General features: G+C 48.9%; 1 protein-coding gene across 1 annotated transcript in view; it reads left to right on the top strand.

The window, feature by feature from the left end:
- CTNNA1 (catenin alpha 1) overlaps nucleotides 1-23,302 on the top strand; it is a 282,300-nt gene that overhangs the window by 226,693 nt on the left and 32,305 nt on the right. Inside the window, exon 14 of the mRNA XM_085617884.1 lies at nucleotides 19,638-19,748. Within this exon, the coding sequence (XP_085474010.1) occupies nucleotides 19,638-19,748 (111 nt within the window). The remainder of the gene's footprint in view (nucleotides 1-19,637; nucleotides 19,749-23,302) is intronic.

The following is a 23,302-nucleotide window of genomic DNA, read 5'->3' as shown; positions in this document are numbered from 1 at the left end:
CTAGTATTTAGGGGCACCCTGAAACTTCCTTCCCCAGATTCCAGATTCCAAAATCCGAAGAAGAGCTAGAAGAAAGACCACCTGCCCTGCAGCTGCTAAGAAGAGGAAGACACAAACTGCTTTGGCCCCAGCCCTACCGGCCTGTCGACCCTCGAACCTGCTCCTGCTCCAACCCGGCATCTCTTGTGGCCAGCAACCTCACAAACCCTGGAGTACCTGGCTACCTTTTGACTCTAAGCCCCTGGGACTCCCATGAGTAGAAACTCTGCTCAAAATCTACTTCTAATCCCTGGCAGCAGCCCGGAACCGCGAACCCAGCACACTCTGCACCAGCCAAGCCTGGCCTGTGCCAGAGTGAACAAAGACCACTAGGACGACCCCACGGCGAATGTGACCCGGAGTTCGGCACCCAAGGACCTCCCTCAACACCCCTGAAGAAGCCTGCAGCCTCAGAACAAGGTGCCCCCCCCAACCGCGATCAACAGAGGGTAAGATTTCTCGACACCAAAAGGCAACCCTGCACCCGGCACCCCGCGCCCCCCTGTGCCCAATCCCGGGGTACCTACCTATCCTCCAACTACCCAACTTACCTCTCGAAGTGGTGGTGGCACCTGAAGAATCCTCGTCCCCGAGCTTCCAGTCTTTTTCTAAACCGGAGATTTCCCTTTGAAATCAATTGTGCGCCCGAAGGCTCAAAAGCACCCTGCACCCAGCCGCCCGAGTGGCCCTGGCAGTGCAACCTCTACACCTATCTACTTCCCCACTTGCCCTGAGTAAGTGACCATGAGCCCAGCTCCCACAGCCTCGTGGCCTGCTAGTCAGCAGCCACCAACCAAGGCCCCCCTATCCCTCATAGGATAACATTGGGCCCAACTCTCTCTGCACCCGGCTGCCCCTGTGCCGCTGAGGGTGTAACAACTGTACCTACCTGACCCTGGGAGACCCCTGAGTCTATGCCCAGAACCTTAACTCTGCCAGTCGAGTACTTACCTTAAAGCCGATTATTCAATTTTCTCCATAGGGTAACACTGACTGTTTTTTCCTGAAATTTCTTCTAAGTGTGGACTTTTCAAATCTTAAAATATTCACCAAAAACCAGCCGAGTAACGAATACTCACCTGCTATTAGGTGAGCACCCAGTGCTGGATCTTGGTGCCCAGCACTGACTCTGAAAAATACTTACAACTGTACTTACCAGTAACCCAATTTTCTCCCATAGGAAACCATTGACTGTTTTTCTGTGAAATTTCTTTTAAGTGTCAATTTCTGCAAACTTTAAATATTCTTTAAAAATCGTAAACTTGTGAAAACGTAATTGCTTACCTGTTTTGGATAAAGGTCCCAGTACTAAGTCTAGGTACCCAGTACTGGATTACAAAAGTAACAAGAACATACTATACCTGCAACTTGAATTTTCTTCCATAGGGAATCATTGACTGTTTTCTATGAAATATTTTTTAAGTGTCATCTTTTAAAATAGCAAAATATTGTCTAAAAATCATAACCATATCTAAGTCGACTTTTATCACTTGATTCGAAGTTCTGACCCAGGACTGAATCTAGGATCCAGTCCTGGAATCCTAAAAGTAATCTGTTGCAAATAACTTGAAACTTCCATTGAACTCAATGCATTATTGTGTTTAAAATTGTGTTGCCTATTGCAACCACTTGTAACTTACTACAAAAGCCAATTGCATATTGCAAAAGTATTTATATAAGGCATCTCATTCTGAGAAAGTATATTTTTACCTATTGTTGGTTCTAAAATAAAACAAGCATATATTTTTTATAAATAAACCATTGGCCTGGAGTTCAGTTATTGAGTGTGAGACCATTTGCTGACTGGGTGTGTACAACAAATGCTTTACACTGTCCTCTGATACTGCCTTACTGCTCGACCAATCTACCACTTTAGAGAGTAAGGTTATGTTCGAGGCATGTGGGCTGCTGAATTCATATCTGTGCATAGATCGCCGCCTAGTGTTGGGTCCGGATGTTTGCACGTTGTTGTCCTGGAAGAGTCTTCGAAGTATCCTGGGATAGGTGACTCCTCCCCTGGACTACAGTGCGCATGGGCATCCTCTCCATCCTCAGATTGTTTTTTTCCGCCATTGGGTTCGGATGTGCTTATCTTGACTCAAGTTAGGAAAAACTTTTTACAGGCCAAAAGGCCTTTAGTTCGCGTCGGTACTGTTCCCGATCGGTATCGATAGTTATTTGTCGATAGTTATTTGTTAGTTTACTAACTTCCAGACCAACTTTTTCGCATCATACCCGACCATCGACCCGACATCGACGATGGAATCGAGGACGCCATTCAAGCGGTGCCCTGTATGCAATGCGAAATATCCCCATGTCGACGTCCACCCGGTGTGCAACAAATGCCTTTCACCGGATCACGACGAGTCCACATGTATGGCCTTTGCCCGATTCCGATCCAAGAAGACTCTCCGGAATCGTCGAGCAGCGAGGCTCGAAGCGCAGCAAGCGGCACCGGCCCCGACCGACATCTTCAACGCCGAGGACGAAGATGTGGAAGATGTGGAGAACCTACCCTCCAGCCCCGCTTCCGAACACGACTCCGGATCGGAAGACGTCGAAGAACAACTCTTTCACAGAGACGAAGCCGACACCGAGGTAGGAGACTACAATGAGGCCTTAGGGGCCGAAGAGAGTAGCTCCGGTGACGAGCAAGGCCTACCCGTACAGACTGTGGATATCCCAGTGCGTCAGTCTATGGCTCCGGTCGAGGGATCGCCTTCGGGCCTTACCCAAGACCTATCCCGCATCCATTCGGCCCCGCCCTCTGGCCCGGCCTCGGACATTCAGCGGCAGCCTTTACTACCCAAAACGGCTGGTTTCCCTTCATCGAAACCGAAAGCCGTATCGGTTCAGCAGAAACCGAAACTGAAAGTCACACTGGTCGGATCGAAGCCCACCACACCTTCGACGCCAGCCAAACCCGTCGGCACCGACCGCACCAAACGGGACTTCGGTGCCGAGCTTGCAGCAGCCGACGCACGGAAAAAGACCATCAGTACCGCCAAACCGCCTCGGCTCCCGGCACCGAAACAATCTGCTCCGACCACAAAGGTCAAAATGGCTGCTGGATCTCACACCACTTCGAAAGCAGCACCAAAGGCACAATCATCGACGCCGTCGACAGCTACTACCTCTCCTCGACTCGATGACCCCGTGGCACCGAAGAAGTCCACGACAGCCTCAACGGAACCGGTCGGCGCCAAAGAACCGTCGGCGTTCCAGGTGCGGCAAGTTTCAGCATCCTTGCAACGCATCAAAGATAAGGCGGCCCTCCAGGACACATCAGGCTCCGAGCCGAAAAAGGCTCAAAAAGCTTCTCCGGCACCGGCCAACATCACTTTTGGCCTGCCACCATCCACGGCGCCAAAACTGTTCGAAATCAGAACACGTGTCACCCACACCAGGATCACACCTGCAGAACACTCTCCTACGGAGACGTCGCCATCACACATCATCGACGCCGCAACAGGCAGAATGATGCTTCACAAGAGGAAGATAACTTCCGAGCCAGCTTTGGACTCCTACCGGATCCCACTAAAGAAAAAGGTGCCAGTGGATTCGGAACCAATTCTTTTTGTTTTGGAGGACTACATAGGTGACCACGTCCCCTACCCCGGAGAAATGGACCCTGAAGGCCAACAGGACCCTGACCAAGCTTGGGATGACCCTGTAGACTCAAACGCACCTATGGATACGCAGGACACGCAGCTATATGGTGCAAAAACGTCTCCCACAGAGGACACTGCCGCATTCAACGCCCTCATTGAACGTGCTGCGGCCAATCATGGTGTTCAACTCCACTGTGACACCATCGAGGACGATTTTCTCATGGATACTTTCGCATCCTCAAAGACATATTAAAACTCTACCCATGTTGAAAGGTGTCCTCAAACCAGCAAAGGACATTTTCAAAGAACCCACCAGGGCAAGAGTAATAAACCCCAGAATCGACAAAAAATATAGGTCAGCGCCTGGGGATCCTACCTATATTAGAGGACAGTTGCCTCTGGATTCCATAGTAGTCGCGAATGCTCGTAAACGGGCGCACTCGCAGACTACTGGGGATGCTCCTCCCCCGGACAAAGAGTCCAAGGTGTTAGAGACCTCCGGCAAACGGGTTGCAGCCCAAGCAGCTAACATATGGCGTATTGCCAATACTCAGGCGCTCCTGGCTCGCTACGACCGAGCGCATTATGACACACTAGAAACCTTACTACAACATCTCCCTGACCAATACAAAGAGGGAGCAGAGATCCTCATCAGAGAGGGACAACTCCTCACAAACGCATCCATCAAGTGTGCACTGGATGCCGCAGATACAGCTGCCAGAGCCATAAACACTAGCGTCATGTTACGACGACACGCCTGGTTACGAATCTCCGGATTCAAACCTGAGGTACAAAATAACATCCTCAACCAGCCGGTCAACCCAGACTACTTATTCGGGCCAGAGGTTGACACCACACTAGAAAAAATAAAAAAGGACACAGACACTGCAAAGTCCATGGGGGCTCTCCAAACGCAGACCTTTCGGAGTGGCTCCTTTCGTCGCCCCGGCAATAGAGGAGCAGGTAGAGGACCGGGGTCACAGCAAACTTACAGCAAGGGCAACACCCAAAGTACCTACGATAAAAACACCAGGGGTGGATATCGTGGTTCAAGCACAAAGGGCAGAGGACGCGGATACGGCAATACCAGATCCTCTCCCAAGAACAAACAGTGACGCCCTCTCCCTTCCTCCCGACCACACAACACCTGTCGGGGGAAGATTGCAAAGGTGCCTATCCACGTGGAACTCCATCACCACGGACAGGTGGGTCAAAGATATTATCAAACACGGTTACTGCCTAGAATTAACCTCGACTCCACCCACAATACCCCCAAAACGCCGTCCTATGTCCTCAGAGCACTTAGCGCTATTACAGCAGGAAGTGCTAAGTATGCTGCAAAAAGGCGCAATAGAGGTCGTACCCGTCCACGAGCAAGGTACAGGGGTGTACTCCCTGTACTTTTTAATACCAAAAAAGGACGGGTCACTCAGACCTATACTAGACCTGAGACCCCTCAACCGCTATATTCTTTCGGAGCATTTCCACATGCTCACCCTGCAACAAGTCCTCCCACTGCTCAAACAGGGAGACTTCCTGGCCACACTAGACCTCAAAGATGCGTATTTCCACATACCCATTCACCCATCACACAGGAAATATCTCAGGTTCACTATTCAAGGGCAGCACTACCAATTCAAGGTTCTTCCCTTTGGCGTGACGACGGTGCCCAGGGTTTTCACAAAGTGCCTAGCTACTGTGGCTGCACATCTACGGAGGCAACACATTCATGTCTACCCCTACCTGGACGACTGGCTTGTTCAGGCAAAGTCAGCCCAGCAATGTGCCAACCACATGTCCCGCACCATTCACCTTCTTCACAGTCTGGGGTTCTCACTAAATTACCCAAAATCACATCTCCAACCCGCACACGTACAACAGTACCTAGGTGCGACCATAGACACTCTGGCGGCCACAGCTCAGCCAAATTTAGTGAGAATCAACAGCATGCAAATGCTGATTTCCAAGTTCAAACCCCAACACTCCCTTCCCGTGCGAGTGTTTATGCAGTTGATAGGCATGATGGCCTCCTGCATTTTCATAGTCCCACACGCGAGACTACATATGCGCCCGCTTCAGGAGTGCTTAGCACGTCAATGGAATCGGGCTCAAGGGCAACTAAAAGACCTAGTGTTGGTGAGCGGTCGGGCATACAACTCTCTGCATTGGTGGAATCCACAAAACCTTTGCAAGGGCCGACCGTTCCAAGAGCCAGTTCCACAAATAATACTGACGGCGGACGCGTCTCTCCAGGGATGGGGAGCTCATGTACTCAACTACACAGTGCAGGGACTATGGACAATACAACAAAAGAAGATGCACATCAACCTTCTAGAACTGATGGCAATCTTCCTGGCTATGAAAGCATTCAAAGTACACTTGTGCAACAAAGTCGTGTTGATCCGGACGGACAACATGACCGCCATGTACTACATACAGAAACAGGGAGGAACACACTCTCCACAGTTGTCTCATCTGGCTCAGAGCATGTGGAAGTGGGCCATTCAGAGGAACATATTCCTCATGGCGGAACACCTCCCAGGCAAGGACAACCAGATAGCGGATCTGCTCAGCAGACACAGCCACCAGATGCACGAGTGGGAGTTACACCCATCAGTACTCCAACCGTACTTCCAGCAGTGGGGTCATCCAGAGAGAGACCTCTTCGCCACAAGCGAAAACGCAAAATGCCAAACCTTTGCCGCCAGGTTCCCACATCCGCAGTCGCAGGGCAATGCGATATGGATGAACTGGTCCGGCAGATTTGCGTACGCTTTTCCCCCAGCACCATTGATACCGCTGGTGGCACGCAAACTCAGACAACACTCACTGACACTCGTCCTGGTTGCTCCAACGTGGGCACGCCAGCCATGGTACACCACCTTTCTCGAACTTTCCGTGGTGCCGCATCAAAGGCTGCGAATCAAACCCGCGCATTTGACGCAGAACCATGGAGAGATTCAGCACCCAGATCCGCAACAGCTGAACCTGGCAATCTGGCTCCTGAAGTCCTAGAATTTGGCTACCTTAACCTGCCACCTGACTGTATGGACATCATTAAGGAGGCCAGGAGACCCACTACCAGAGCTTGCTATGCAGCCAAATGGAAAAGATTTGTCATTTATTGCAATAATAATGACATTAACCCGCTAGACGCATCCATCCAAAACATAATCTGTTACCTCTTACACCTATACCGATGCAATCTGGCATACACCTCTATATGTGTCCATTTGACCGCAATATTAGCCTATCTCCAGAACAGGCAGCACCTCTCTTTATTCAGAGTGCCGGCCATAAAAGCATTCTTGGAAGGACTCAAACGAGTAATTCCTCCAAGCCACCCACCGGCTCCAATGTGGAACCTCAACTTGGTCCTCACACGCCTGATGGGTCCACCCTTCGAACCTCTGCACTCATGCGAGATTCAATTCCTCACCTGGAAAGTAGCTTTCCTAGTAGCAATCACTTCTTTAAGAAGAGTTAGTGAACTCCAGGCACTAACCGTTCAAGAGCCATTCATACAGGTTCACACAAACGGGGTCGTTTCCTACGCACCAACCCCAAATTCATGCCCAAGGTGATATCGCAGTTCCACATGAACCAAACTATTGAACTGCCTGTTTTCTTTCAAAACCCACAAACTGTCGCAGAAAGAGCACTCCATACACTAGATGTAAAGAGGGCCCTCATGTACTATATCGACAGGACTAAAGTCTTTAGGAAAACAAAACAACTTTTCGTTGCCTTTGCCCCACACCACAAAGGTAACGCTATCTCCAAAGCAGGTATAGCCAGATGGATCGTTAAATGTATTCAAATTTGCTATCAAAAGGCTAAACGCACATTAACGATTCCCCCACGAGCCCACTCAACACGTAAGTTAGGGGCCTCCATGGCTTTCCTAGGAAACATTCCTTTGCATGATATATGTAGAGCAGCCACCTGGTCCACTACACATACATTTACCAAACACTATTGTGTAGCTGTGCAATCAAAACAGCAGGCAGCTGTAGGACAGGCTGTTCTCAAAACTCTTTTTCAAACCGCTGCAGCTGGCACTGGTAGCCGCCGCTAATAGAGGGCACTGCTATACATTCTATGCACAGATATGAATTCAGCAGCCCACATGCCTCGAACTGAATATGCTACTTACCAGTATGCATCTGTTCCTTGCATGTAGGGCTGCTGACATTCATATCGCCCTCCCTCCTCCCCGGCGCCTGTAGCAGCTGCAGCTCTCAGAATTACTGTAAGCATGGTCATCACTTTCTGTATCTACTCCATCACTGCCACAATGGCGAAAAACAATCTGAGGATGGAGAGGATGCCCATGCGCACTGTCGTCCAGGGGAGGAGTCACCTATCCCAGGATACTTCGAAGACTCTTCCAGGACAACAACGTGCAAACATCCGGACCCAACACTAGGCGGCAATCTATGCACAGATATGAATGTCAGCAGCCCTGCATGCCAAGAACAGATGCATACTGGTAAGTAGCATATTCAATCTAACTGTAGGCTCTGCCAAACTTCTGGGGAGTGTGGACTCTGTACACCCTGTACCTATTTGGGAACAGTATATACAGAGCCACTTTCTCACACCTACCGATCTTCCAACTACACAACTTACCTCTCAAAGTGGTGGTCACACCTGAAGAATCTTCGTCCCCTAGCTTGCAGCCTTTGTTAGTTTTTGAGCTTCTCCATTGCAATCCATTGAGCGCCCAAAGGCTCAAAAGCACCCTGCACCCAGCCACCCGAGTGCCCCTGGGAGTGCAACCTCTGTCCTATTTTTCTTCCCCACTTGCCCTGAGCAAGTGACCAGGAGCCCAGCTCCCACAGCCTCGTGGCCTGCTAGTCCGCAGCCACCAACCAAGGCCCCCCTATCCCTCATAGGCTAACATTGGGCCCAACTCTCTCTGCACCCGGCTGCCCCTGTGCCGCTGAGGGTATAACAACTGTACCTACCTGACACTGGGAGACCCCTGAGTCTATGCCCAGAACCTTAACTCTGCCAGTCGAATACTTACCCAAAAGCCAATAACTCTTTTCTTCCATAAGGTAACATTGTCTGGTTTCACTTGGAAATTCTTTTAAGTGTGGAGTTTCTAAACTTTAAAATATTCACCTAAAATCAACCGAGTAAAGAAAATACTCACCTGCTATCAGGAGAGATCCCAAGATCCAGCACTGGGAGCTCACCTAATAGCAGGTGAGTATTTTCGTTTTCGTTACTCTGCTGATTTTTGGTGAATATTTTAAGATTTGAAAAGTTCACACTTAGAAGAAATTTCAGGAAAAACCAGTCAATGTTACCCTATGAAGAACATTGAATTATCGGCTTAAAGGTAAGTACTCGACTGGCAGAGTTGAGGTTCTGGGCATAGACTCAGGGGTCTCCCAGGGTCAGGTAGGTACAGTTGGTTCACCCTCAGCGGCACAAGGGCAGCCGGGTGCAGAGAGAGTTGGGCCCAATGTTATCCTATGAGGGATAGGGGGGCCTTGGTTGGTGGCTGCTGACTAGCAGGCCACGAGGCTGTGGGAGCTGGGCTCCTGGTCACTTACTCAGGGAAAGTGGGGAAGTAGATGGGTGTAGAGGTTGCACTGTCAGGGCCACTCGGGCGGCTGGGTGCAGGGTGCTTTTGAGCCTTCGGGCGCTCAATTGATTTCAATGGGAAATCTCCGGTTTAGAAAAAGACTGCAAGCTCGGGGATGAAGATTCTTCAGGTGCCACCACCACTTTGAGAGGTAAGTTGGGTAGTTGGAGGATAGGTAGGTAACCCGAGATTGGGCACAGGGGGCCGCGGGGCGCCGGGTGCCTTTTGGTGTCGGGAAATCTTACCCTCTGTTTTTTGCGGTTGGGGGGGCACCTGGTTCTGAGGCCTCAGGCTTCTTCAGGAGAGTCGAGGGAGGTCCTTGGGTGCCGGACTCGGGGTCACAGTCGCCATGGGGTCGTCCTCGTGGTCTTTGTTCACTTCGGCACAGGCCAGGCTTGGCGGGTGCAGAGTGTGAAGGGTTCGAGGTATCGGGCTGCTGCCAGGGATTAGAAGTAGATTTTGAGTAGAGCCTCTACTCATGGGAGTCCCAGAAGTTTAGAGTCAAAAGGTAGCCAGGTCCTCCGGGGTTTGTGAGGTTGCTGGCCACAAGAGATGCCGAGGGTTGACAGGCCAGTAGGGCTGGGGACAAAGCAGTTGGTGTCTTTCTCTTCTTAGCAGCTGCAGGGCAGGTCTTCTTTCTTCCAGCTCTTCTTTGGATTTTGGAATCTGGAATCTGGGGAAGGAAGGTTCAGGGTGCCCCTAAATACTAGACTTGGGGGCGTTACAGGTAGGTGAAGGGCAGGGACCAATGGGTCCCTGTCCTGGGGTGGGTAACCCCCTATCCTGCCTCTCTCCTGTGGGAGGGGGGCAGTAGCCTAATCCTGATTGGGCAGGGCTTCCCATCTTCAAGATGGCGAGAGCCCGGAGATGTGCTTCACCTCGCCTCCCCCACCAGAGGGGTGGGGTTGGCAGGCTGGCACATCCCCTGTCCTTATTTGGGGTTTCCGGACAAGCTTCCCGCCAGAGTGGGGGGGGTTGTAATGGCCTGGGGAAGTTCACAGAGGCGGAATGCCTTTGAAGCTTCCCCCTGCCCCTCCTGGGGGAGGAGATTTAGCACCTCGCCCAGGATATGCATTGTTGCAGACCCAGGAGAGCAGGGGCTCTCCTACCCAGGGGTCCAACAACATGTCTGCTGTGTGGCAGCTTAGGCAGCCCCAGAACAGACGTGGATTGTAGGTTAGGTTTCAGGGGCACCTCTCTAAGATGCCCTCTTTGGTACATTCAATCCCACACTGGTATCAGTGTGGGTTTAATGTGCTGAGCAGTTTGATACCAAACTTCTCAGTCTTCAGTGCTGCCATTATGGTGCTGTGGAGTTCGTGTTTGACAAGCTCCCAGCACCATGTACTCTTAAATGGCAGCACTGGCTTACAGGACCCAGGAAAGGACCTGGGTACTGTAGGGGCACAGGGCTCCTGCCTCTGTGCCCACACCACTGGCATAGGGCTCCCAGCTAGAGGGGTGGCTGATGTATGCCAGGGCAGTGTAGGTTGTGGGCATGGCACACAGGGATGTGTGCCATGTCGACTCTGTTTTGTCTTGTACCCAGACACTCAGCCTGCAGAGCAGTGTGTGTGTGTTAGGGTACAGGGCCTCTAAGGGTGGCACAATGAGTGCTGCAGCCCTTAGAGGCCTTCCCTGGTCACAAGGCCCTGGGTACCTAGGGTACCATTTACCAGGGGCTGACATGTGGCCAGGGTTTGCCAGTTTGGGTTTTGGCTGTTAGGCAGTTTTTAGGGAAGGAACACAGGCCCTGGGCACCTGATTGGCAGGAGCCCAGGGCACGACAAGGAAAAGTGCATCAGCTATTAGGCAAAAAAGGAAGGGGGTGGTTACTGCAACAGAAACCCACTTTCTTACAATGGGCTTTTCCTGTAATTGCAGGTAAGTTACTTTTGTGTTACTTTTGTAATCCAGTGCAGGACTCCTAGATTCAGCACTTGGACTTCTACTTAAAACAGGCAAGTAATTACGTTTTTGTAGTTTGTACGATTTTTAAAGAACATTCTTGTATTTCAAAAGTTGAGACTTAGAAACTTTATCACAGAGAACCCCCAATGTTATGTTATGTTATGTTATGTTACTAAGTGTTATACCGCGCACAGCTGCCCCAGCAAAGGGGCGTCCTGGCGCCAAAGGTGAACACAACAACACAGTATGCAGTGGGATTACTTTGATTTATTAAAAAGAAACGTTTTAATAGCCCCTCTAAACCTGGTTAGATTATCCACAGCACGGATTTCAGCAGGAAGAGTATTCCAGAGCTGAGCAGCTACCACTCGGAAGGAGCGGCCACCCGCCCTGGTCAACCTAAAGCGAGGAACAACCGCCAAGTTCTGGCCCAACGATCTCAACAAGCGCGAAGGGGTGTACGGAGTAAGGAGATTCATAAGGATAGGAGGGGCCAAGCCCTTCAAAATTTTGAAGGCCAGGCACAACACCTTAAACTCAATACGCCGCACAACAGGTAGCCAGTGAAGAGTATATAATGCTCCGGACACTGAGCAGCGTTTGGGCAACCCAAGTATTGCTCTAGCCGCGGCGTTCTGAACTCTTTGTAACCGCGCATGTTCAGCCTTGTTCGTGCCTGCGAGCACTGCACTAGCATAATCTATTCTAGATAGAACCGAGGCCTGGACCACCAGCTGTCTCGTACTGGCGTCAAAAAATTTGAGCACCGGCCTAAGGCTCCTGATGATGCCAAAACAGGAGGCAGCAACCTTCTTCGTATGGCAGGTAAAACTAAGTGCCGGGTCAAGCCATACCCCAAGGTTCTTTAACTCCACTACCGGAGAGGGGATCCCACCTAGCTCAGAAGGCCACCAACTTTCCTTCCAACAACCGGGGCGCGAACCAAACACCATCACCTCAGTCTTCTTGGTGTTTAATTGGAGACAGTTCTGATTCATCCAATTGGCTACCGAACGCAGCCCCTCACAAAAGTTACGGGCATCAATAACTGAGTCCCCACTTAGTGTGACCGCTAGCTGCGTGTCATCCGCGTAAGACACCATTGTCAGGCCCCAGCAACTATCCTATGTAAGGACATTCAATTCACAGGTAAGTTACTTTTTAGTTACTTTTCTTACTCCGTGCTGGACACCTGGGTTCAGCACTGGTACGTTTTCTGCAAACAGTTGAGAAAATTCTGATAGGGTATTTGTGCGATTTTTAAGGAATATTCTTAGTTTTCAAAAATCAACACAAACTTTTTGAGAGAGAGTGTCAATGTTACCCTATTAGGAAAAATAGGTTATCGGTTTCCAGGTAGGTAATCTGTCTTTGGAGTTAGGGTCCTGGGGTTAGATTCAGGGGTCTCCCAGGGTCAGTGATGCACTGTTGTTGCACCCTCAGTGGCACTAGGGCGGCCGGGTGCAGAGTGTTGAGGCCCAATGTTATCCTATGGAGAATAGGGGGACTCTGATTGGTGGATACTGGCAATCAGGCCACGGTGTAGTGGGAGCAAAGCTTCTAAGGTTAAGCTGAGGGCAAGTTGGGGGGCAAGTTGGGGACCAAGTTAGCACCAAAGGGGCACCCTCAGCGGCACTAGGGCGGCCGGGTGCAGGGTTCTGTTTTGAGGTCGGGTGCCTTGTTGATTTCAATGGAGATTCTCCGGGATAAAGACACTGCAGGCTCGGGGACGAGGATCTTCCAAGAGTGACCACCACTTTGAGGGGTAAATTGGGATGTTGAGGGTTGGTTAGGCACCGCTGGGATGGGCACACAAGGCCGTGGGGCGTCGGGTGCAGGGGTGCCTTGGGACTTCGGATTTTCGTACCCGCTCTGGTCGCAGTAGGGGGTGGTCCTCTGGATTGAGGCTGCAGGCATCATCTGGAGGCTTGAGGTAGGTCAGGGGTCGCCGGATCTCGGGTCAGGATCGCTGGGGGGACCTCCTCGTGGTGTTTGTTCACTCAAACACAGGCCGGGCTCGGCGGGTGCAGAGTGTGCTGGATTCGCGGTTTCTTGCTGGCACCAGAAGCTGCAGTTCAAACACGTCCGGTGTTCACGGGAGAAACAGCTTGGAGAGTGAAGGCAGGCAGGTCCTCCGGGGTTTCGAGGTTGCTGGCCGCTGGACACGCCGGGATTTGCAGAAGCAGGTTCGAGGGGCAACAGGCCTATAGGGCTGGGGCCAAGTCAGTGGGCGTCGTCCTCTTGCACAGCTTCTCGTCCTTCTTTTCTTGTGGTTGCTGGATCTGAGGAAGGAAGGTTCAGGGTGCCACTAAATTTAGGGGGGTTACAGGTAGGTGAAGGGTACACCCCCTATTCTGCCACTCTCCAGTGGGAGGGGGGCAGGAGCCTGTTCCTGGTTGGCTGCCCCCCCCCATCCTCCAGATGGTGGGGACTCGAGGTTGTGCTTCACCTTGCCTCCCCCACCTTGGGGGTGGAGTTGGCAGAGGTGGGCATACCTCTCTTCCTCACTTGTTTTTCCTGCCGGTTCTCCCGTCCAAAGGGGGGGGGGGGGGGCGCAGAACCAGTGGGGACCAGTTGCTGAGTACAGCAAGTTGTCTGGAGAGGCTCACAAAGGCGCATGCCTTTGAAGCTTCTCCTTCGTGAACCCTGCCCATCCTGGGGGAGGAGGCTTGGCACCTCGTCCCAGGATGTGCATTGTTTCAGGCCCTCGAGAGAGGCAAGCTCTCGACCCAGGGGTCCAGAAACCTATCTGGTGGCAGCCTGCGCAGCCACTCAGTCAGGTCACTGGTAGTTGGTCGTTTTTCAGGGGGCATCTCTAAGATGCCCTCTGTGGTGCATTTTACATTAAATCCCACACTGGCATCAGTGTGGGTTTAATGTGCTGAGAAGTTTGATACCAAACTTCCCAGTCTTCAGTGCAGCCATTATGGTGCTGTGTAGTTCGTAATGACAACCTCCCAGCACCATATACTCCTAATGGCTGCACTGCACTTACAGTGCCCAGGAATGAACTAGGGCACTGTAGGGGTACAGGGCTCATGCACCTGTAGCCTCACCACTGGCATAGGGCACCCAGCTAGAGGGGTGACTGATGTATGCCAGGGCAGTGGTTTGTTGGCATGGCACACAGGGATGTGTGCCATGTCAACTTTGGTTTTTTTCTGCTCTCAGACACTCAGCCTGCAAAGGCAGTGTGTGTGTCAGGGTACAGGGCCTCTAAGGGTGGCACAATAAGTGCTGCAGCCCTCAAGGGCCTTCTCTGCTCACAGTGCCCTGGGTACCTATGGTACCCAGGGACATGTGGCCAGAGATGCCAACTGGGTTTAGGCTTCAATGCAGTTTTAGGGAAGGAACACATGCCCTGGGTACTTGGTTGGCAGGAGCCCAGGGCACACTCAGTCAAAGCACATCAGCAAAAGGTGGGGGCATACCATGCAAGAAAGAGGGCACTTTCTCACACATACCCAGCCAGAAACGGGAATATTCAAAACCTGATGTCTCAGTTCCTGCTTCAAAACTCCTTACCAGCTCGACTGTTCATGCAGTTACTGGTAATGATGGCATCTTGTATTTTCATAGTTCCCCATGCAAGACTTCAGATGCGCCCCCTACAAGAATGTTTAGCACGTCAGAGGAACCAGGCTCAAGGTCATTTATCAGATCTAGTGTTGGTAGAAGGTCACACCCATCGCTCTTGGGGTGGACACACAAAACCTTTTGAAAGGGCGTTCCTTCAGCGACCCGGTTCTAGAAGATAGTACTGACCGCAGACGCAACACTGACGGGTTGGAGAGCGCATCTCCAAACCCACACAATTCAAGGCATATGGAGCTTGCAACAAAAACAGCTTCATATAAATCCTCTAGAACAGTTAGCGATAATTCTGGCTTTGAAAGATTTTCAAGCTCAGCTAGTATGCAAGACTGCTAATTCGTGCAGACAAAATGACAGCCATGTACTACATTCAAAAACAGGGGGGGGGGACATACTCCCTCCTGCTGTCCCACCTAGCCTAGGACATCTGGAGGTGGGCCACTTATCACAAAATGTATCTCCTAGCAGAACACCACCTAGGAGTAAACAATCAGATGGCAGATCTGCTAAGCCATCGGACACAGCAGCTCCACGAATGGGAACTACACCCTCAAGTTGTCCTCCCATTGTTTCAAATGTGGGGCTTCGCAGAAATAGACCTGTTCGCCGCTCACCTAAACATAAAATGCCTAAACTTCGCGTCCAGGTATCCACACCCATTGTCCAAAGGCAATGCACTGTGGATGAACTGGTCAGGGATATTTGCTTATGCTTTTCCGCCTCTCCCACTCATTCCATTAGTGGTTCGGAAACGAGCATCCCTGACGCTAATCCTAGTTGCTCCCACATGGGCACGTCAACCATGCTTCACAGCCTTATTGGAACTCTCGGTAGTTCCTCATCAAAAACCAAGTCTTACACCCAATCTCCTCACACAGAGCCAGGGAGACATAAGACATCCAGACCCCAGTCAACTCAATCTGGCGATCTGTCACCTGAAGTCCTAGAGTTTGGATATCTTAATCTGCCGCCAGACTGCCTGAATATTATCAAAGAGGCTAGACGTCTTACCACCAGAGCCTGCTATGCAGCAAAGTGGAAGTGGTTTGTGATTTACTGTAATAACAACCACATCAACCCGCTTGATGCTTCTGTCCAAAACATTATATGCTATTTGTTACATCCACAACGTGCCAATTTAGCATACACGTCCATACGTTTACATCTAGCTGCTATAGCCGCATACCTCCAAAATAGAAAGCATCAGCAGATATGCCCCTACAATATCTAAGACCATGTTTAGATATTGTAAGTGCCAGGGAAGCCATAGAAAGCTTGTGGGCTGGAAACTCAACCACTCTAGTTCCCCCAGCACCATCATGGCTTTTCTGAAACCAGTAGTGTTTGATTCCAAACTACTCTCAATAAGCCCACACTGATGCCAGTTTGGGTTTTATTGTAACATGTACTCAGAGGGCACTTCAGAGGTGCCCCCTGAAAACCTCCCAACCCTGGTGTGGTCGTAGACTGACTGTAGGCAGCCTGCCACCACCAGACATGTTTATGGACCCCTTGGTCGAGAGCCTCTGCTCTCTGGGACCAGAAACCATGCACATGCTAGTCGGAGGTGTCACACCTCCACCCCCAGGATTGGCACAGTGCTTGAGGGGGAAGCTTCAACGGCCTGCTGCTTTTTTAATGGGACTCCCAGCCTCTGCTGCTAGCAGCAGATGGCAGCCCCCGGTTTACACCCCCACTTTGGGTGGGGAAAACCTAGGAAGTATAGGAGGCATCCAACTCTGCGAACTCCACCCCTAAGGTGGGGCAGGCAAGGTGAAGCACATCCTTCAATCCCCGCCATCTTGAAGATGAGGAGAGCCCTCCAATCAGGGATAGGACTATGTCCCCTCCCACAGGAGGGTGGCATAATTGAGGGTGTAATCACCTCAGGCAAGGTGCCCATTGGCCCTATCTGCTACTCCCCTAAAATGTCTTTAAGTTTAGAATTTAAGTGGCTCCTCCGGACCTGAAAACGAGTTCCTGTCGACCTAAGGACGAAGAAACACAGTGCAGCGAAGCCTGAAGATGCCTACTCACTTGCCACCAGCCTGTCCTCACCTTCCAAGACCATGCAAAAAAGAAAACGCTGCATGTCCTGCAGCCAGCTACTTCCAGAACTCAAGGAAGATTGCCTGTTATTTGACAAAGACCAGAACTACTGATGACAGTGAGAAACTTGCACAAAGGACTCAGGTGCCCTCCTGAACCGCGAGTCCTGCCCATTTGGCCATTGACGGCTCCAGCACATGGTCCACCGAGTCAAAACTGGTTGCCTGGTAATCCTGACCTCACGTCCCGCATTGGCTGACCCCTCCTAGACTCCACTTTGATGCCTGCAGACTGAATCCAGAGGCTCCCCTTGACCGCCTCTGGTAAGAAGAATCTGATGTCCAAGGACACCCCTGCACACACAGCCCCTGGGCCTTGGTGAGCTGAACTGACAGTGCCCCGACAACACTCGATTTACCTCTTCTATCTCTGGTTTCCTCTGTGCAGCCTCCAGTTTGACGCCTATAACATGTTTATCAAACCAAGTTTCCCATTGAAAAGCATTGGGCGCCCACCGCTGCGTTTTCACCCTGTACCCGGCCGCACCTGTGCCGCTGGTGGTGTATGTTTGGCGCTGCCTTGTGGCCCCCCTCTGCTTGCTCTAACCCCCAGAGCTTGACCCCTGCAACCGATATACTTACCTGTAGTCCGTGTGGTTTTGAGCACCCCCAGTCTCCATTAAAACGTATTGGGCCAAACTCAGAATTTGACCTCTGCATCCTGCCGCCCCTGTGCCGCTGTTGTCGCAGTCTGTTTTCCTCCATAGGATAACATTGAACTGTTTGAAAATTGCACCAAGTGTCGACTTTTAAAAGATTAAAGAATTTTTCCTGAAAAACGTAATTGCCTTTTGCGAAGATCTTGGTCTAAAACTCAAACAAAGCTTATTTTTCTAAAATTGGTCTGGATCTCCTTCTTGAGTCATGTCCATTATTGATCACTGTTGTGCAATAAATGTCTTGCACTCCTCTTTGTTAGGCCTAAGGCTGCTCGCCCACACTACCACTAATAGAGCACTTTGGGTTTACATTGAGCCCTGTACACTTCTGGGGGAATCTCTGAGCTCTGTGCAATGTATAACCTCTTAGTGGTATACCATATACAGAGCCAGCTTCCTGCTGGTTAACATTGCTGAACTGAAAATTGCACTAAGTGTCCACTTTTTTAAAGTGTAAAGTATTTTTCCTGAAAAACTTACTTTCCTGCATACATCTTGGTCTTAAAACAAAAATTGAAAGAAGCGTATTTTTCTAAAAATTATGTGGATCTCCTATTTGAGTAGTATCACTTATTAATCACTGCGTGCATAAGAAATGTCTAGCACTCCTCTCTGTTAGGCCTAAGGCTGCTCGACTACATTACCACAAATAGAGCACTTTGGGTTTACATTGAGCCCTGTACACTTCGGGGGGGGGGGGGGGAGGGGGAGAGAGATCTGGACTCCTTGCTCGGTACAGCCACCTAGTGGTATATCATATAAAGAGCTAGCTTCCTACAAGCACCACACAGGACATTGCTGTCTGTATTATTACACCTCATACCTTTCAGTGCATGAAATAGCAGTCACGCTGTCATCTGTTCTGCTTAGTTTTTAGCCGCCTCCCGTTAGCGCACTTTAGTTGTGATTATAGTTTCTTGTTGCTCAATTGGGTGTCATTTCTAATATCTTTTTCCCTTGTCTAAATTGCTTGATTTTGCTCGCAAGAAAGTGTCACTCAGTCATTGAAATATCACTCATAATTATACCAAAATTATGACAATGTCACACATAGCAATCTGAAACCTTGACCGCTACGTCTGCACTTGCTAAAAAGCAGCCTCTGGAAAGGCTGCATGCTCATTCTACCAGGGCCAAAGCTGCTACTAGTGCATTAGAGTTAAGGTGGTTACATGGCCGCCCCTCCATGCTTTCACGAAGCACTATGGTCTAAATGGTCATCTTCGCCCACAAAGGTATTTTGGTGGCTCGGTCCTGAAGGACTTTCTGGTTTGAGTCTATTCTCCGACCCATCTCCAAATAGGTACTGCTTTGGTATGTGTTCCAAAGGGGAGGAATCTGCGTCTATAAGTCTCTATCAGAAGAACAAATTACTTGCCTTCTGTAACACTCTTTCCAGTAGAGACTCTTAACTGTAGATTCCTCATCGGACCTCCCATCCACCTTGTCCTGTGAGTGGACTGTTTCCATTAAGGAGATCCCAAGTTTAGGAACCTGCACACTGGTTACACCAACTAACATCAGCGTGTGTGAGTTACCCTATATAAGTGCATTTCTGGAGCGGAATGGCTTAGGTGTGGATCTGCACCACCTACCAGCACACAGCAATAGTGCTGAAAAGTTTCCAGATCCAATCTGATGCCTAGCGAATATTCAAAAGTGAGGAATCTGCTGCTAGATAGTCTTCTATCAGAAAGAGCATTATTGACGATAAATAACTTGTTTTGTCTAGTTTCATTTACATACTTCAACAGTGTCATTAATTTGCCCTGATTATCTCTTGATATCTATATTACAATTGAAGCAATCATATTTTTAGGCAACTGCTAATCAGTTTTCCGCATGGTTAGCCATGTCAACTCATGAAATGACTTGTTTGTTTCTATGTAATAATAATAATAATAATACTTTATTGCGTGATTAAAAAAACCATTGCAAGTACAAAATTAAAATATCAGAAATTCATTTAAAATAGAACTAATTTAGTCAGGTAAAAGTAGGGATGTCGGGTAGAGCCTGCCAAAACGTTGTGTAGAGTGCATTGGCTCTTAAATGTTTGGTATTATTATGTAGAGTAAGTGTAACATTCTGTTTTGTTTTAAATATTTTCCTATAGACTCCAGAAGAATTGGATGATTCAGACTTTGAGACAGAAGCATTTGATGTTAGAAGCAGAACAAGTGTCCAAACTGAGGACGATCAGCTGATTGGTGGACAGAGTGCGAGAGTAAGAATTTGTCCTTTGTTTTTATTTCTTTTTCACTGTGAAATTTATCTTTACAGTTTTTTACTATCCCTATTATTCCAAAGACAGCATGCCACATATTGGGAAAGAATTGACTTGGAGTTAAGCCCTGGGCAATCCAGGAATAGTTTGATTAAACCACTAAAATCTAAAACTCAGATAGGCCTAAGCTTTTTATTGACCTGCAGTGCTAAAAAGAAACTCATGCTTGCTGAATGTTTGACCCTCTCTTGACATTTCCAAACTCTTTGGTGATTAGGTGTCTCACAGAAGCCAGGTTGGCAAATGTAATACCTTGTGGAACCAAATTTCTGTCACTCGCGTTCTTTTCTTAAAATACTGAAAAGGGGCACTGAGGTTAGATACAGTAAGAGGATGTAACTTATACTCCAGTTGCAGTTTTGATCTTAAAACACCTTAGAAAACAAAACAGGGCTAGGTTAGGTTGGCACCGGGGATATCTTTTTTACTGTGGAACCCTTTCAGCAGAACAAATGCCACGGACCGCGTATTAAAACCGTTCACAAGACGTTCCTGAATATATTATTGTAAAACATTCAGTTTAGAAACCGTGAAGGTCTTTAATATTTAATCAGCTTTCATAAAGAAGAGAAACTTGAGAATTCTCAAACGAGACAGACTGCTAAACTCAGACCCTCGACATAATTTTATCAAATTGACCATCATTGAGTCCCCATTATTAGTTCCCTTTTATTGGGCCCTGGTAATTATTTGGGAGTAAGAGTTTAACAAGAACTAAAGGTGGGTGTCCTTAAAACTTCAGTAAATTCTGAATTTAATGAGAGAAGCCAGGCAATTGTTGTGAAGGTGAGTGGTTAGTTGGCCTAAAGTCATCTTTTGAGTTTTTGATAGGGGCCGGTCTGATTTTTGTTGTGTATTTACCCATTCTTTCACAAGAGTTCCCATTCCTTATCCAACAACTTATTGTTAAGCTTCAGAATATATCACACCGTTGCTTGTGTTCCTCCAACTGATAGAATATTTAATTCAAGTGAAGTATGCTTTAGTATAGTCTTGCTAAAAGAAACATTCAGAATTTTGGAAGTCTGGCCAGTGTTAAAATCAAAATGTATATGTGGCCATGGTTATAAAAACTGTTCCTATCATTCTCATTCACAACAGCTTGTTCAATTACTTGTTTTGTAATGTATACTGTCATCTGGCGCTCCAAGACCTTGATAATAGATAGTTTCTGTAATAGAATGTAAAGCCAAGGTTTCTGAATTTGAGTCTCTCTGGATAGAATCTTGTAAGATTTGTCATTTATTTAGATGCAGCCACAGAACGGATCGTCCACCAAGATGTTTTTGAATGACGGTTCTTTTACAGATGTCGTCACAATTGACTTCGTTGTTAGTTAAAGGTCTCTTTACACAGCAAGACAAATGGTGTGTTCCAGTCTGTGTTTAGGGCCTCGGTGTGACATCTGAGGGACCTTGATGTTTTTTGGTTTATCCCTTTAAGTCAGTGCCTCTTTTAGTATGTTCCCATCCTATTTTATTCGATTGCTGCTGCTTATTTTTCAACTCTGGGCACGGACACTGAGGTCAGGGTAGCAGGCTTCTTTGCGCTCTCACCCTCTAAAGTATATGTCGAATTGGCTGTACCCAATTGGAAATGGCTAACTTACCTGAACGTCCCTCGTAAATGGTACCCTTGTACGGAGGGCATGTAAGTTAAAGCGGTACCCCAGGTCTTGCAGCACTGATCGTGCTACGCAGGAGGTCCTCCAAGTAAAACAAGTCCCCAGTCCGCCACTGCGGACTGGTAGAGCATTCATGCACTGCTAGTTGGACTTGGCCATTGAAAGCAATGGCAAAGCCACCAGTTACCCTGGAAATGTGTCTGTCACCCCTCTAGCAGGCATTACAGCGCTAAAGACAGGGTGCATCAGACTACTGGTGAGGGCATAGCTGCATGAGCAAAATGTGCCTACAGTGTCTGTGCCATCCACAAGCATTGTAAGTGCAGTGAAGCCATTTTGAGTATAGGAGCTTAGTTTGTCATTACGATCTCCTCAGACCCAAAATGGCTACACTGAAAACTGGGAAATTTGGTACCAAACTTCTCAGCACATTAAACCCTTGCTGATGCCAGTGTGGGATTTGATATAAAATGCACTCAGAGGGCATCTTGGAGATGCCCCCTGAATAACGACCAGCCCAAGTGTGGTCCTGGACTGGCTACCAGCCATCTCCGTCAAGTTGGCATCCGGTAAGGCATCTGGCAAAACGTTAGGGGTAACCATGCAAAAAGGGTCACTTTTTATTACAGTTCCTGATTGGCTCTCAGCCATCTGCCACCACCAGACCTGTTTCTGAACCCCTGGGTAGAGAGCCCCCGCTCTCTGGGTCCTGAAACAAAGCACATCCTGGGCAGAGATGTCATGCCTCCTCCCCCAGGATGGGCAGGATCCACGAAGGGGAAGCTTCAAAGGCTTGTCACCTTTGTTAGCTGCCCCCAGCCTTTGTTGCTATTAGCAGCTGGCTTCCACCGGTTCTCACCCCCACTTTGGGTGGGAGAATCGGTGGAAAAATCTAGACAGAAATGCAGGTGTGCCCACCTTTTGTCAACCCCACCTCCCAGGTGGGGGAGGTCGAAATGAAGCACACATCAGTCCCCTCCATCATGGAGATGAGGGGACTCTCCCAATCAAGACTAGGCATATGCTCCTCTTCCACTAGAGGGTGGAATAAGAGGGGGGTGTAGACACGCCAGGGAAGAGACCCAATGGTCCCAACCTGCACACTGTGGTAACGCCCCTAAATCTAGTATTTAGGGGCACCCCCGAACCCTGCTCCTTACATTCAATGACCTAAGAAGGGGCAGCAAAGAGCTGTGCAGCAGTGGAGAAGATGACGACGGCTGACTTGTCCCCAGCCCTACTGGCCTGTCTCCTCCTCCAGCGACTCTGCTTCAAGAAACTGGCGTGGCCTGTAGTTGGCATTCAAGAACTCCGGAGGACATGTACTGTCTGTCGCCAGTAGGTAGTTATAGTTAGGACTAAGGTTTCCATAGGAAAAGCATTTTTTGTTTTACCATTTAGTTTGGCGCCACTTGACAAATCTTTAGATCCCATGTTAAGTCTATGGGGATTTTTCATTTTTTTAACACGGCTACAGCCCAAGCCGCTGAACGGAATTACACCAAATTTGGCAGACCTCTAGTTGTTGGTCTAGAAAGCGTGCTTTTTGTGTAAATCTGTTCAGTAGTTTCAGAGCTATTTGCTGGCAGAATAATGCTGCAAGAGCCTCTTTGTAAACAATTTAGTACAAAAATCTTAAATGCTAACCTTTGCTCTTTTACCTTCTACTGAAAATACAGAGGACCCTGGTTAAATGACTTGGTGACATTGTGCATTTACTGTTCTAGCTTGTTCAGTCATGTATTATGCAAATATTAGTGTAATTCAATAATTGTTTACAAATTCCTTTTGTACAGTGTTAAAAGTAGTGTTTCTCACAAAGCGCTAATAGTCTGTTTAATTAAAATCCTGTTTGGTTCCCCCCTTCCCA

Source organism: Triturus cristatus, chromosome 7 (genome assembly GCF_964204655.1).
Source record: "Triturus cristatus chromosome 7, aTriCri1.1, whole genome shotgun sequence".
NCBI classification, from domain to species: domain Eukaryota; kingdom Metazoa; phylum Chordata; class Amphibia; order Caudata; family Salamandridae; genus Triturus; species Triturus cristatus.
This window is presented reverse-complemented; position numbering and strand designations above follow the sequence as displayed.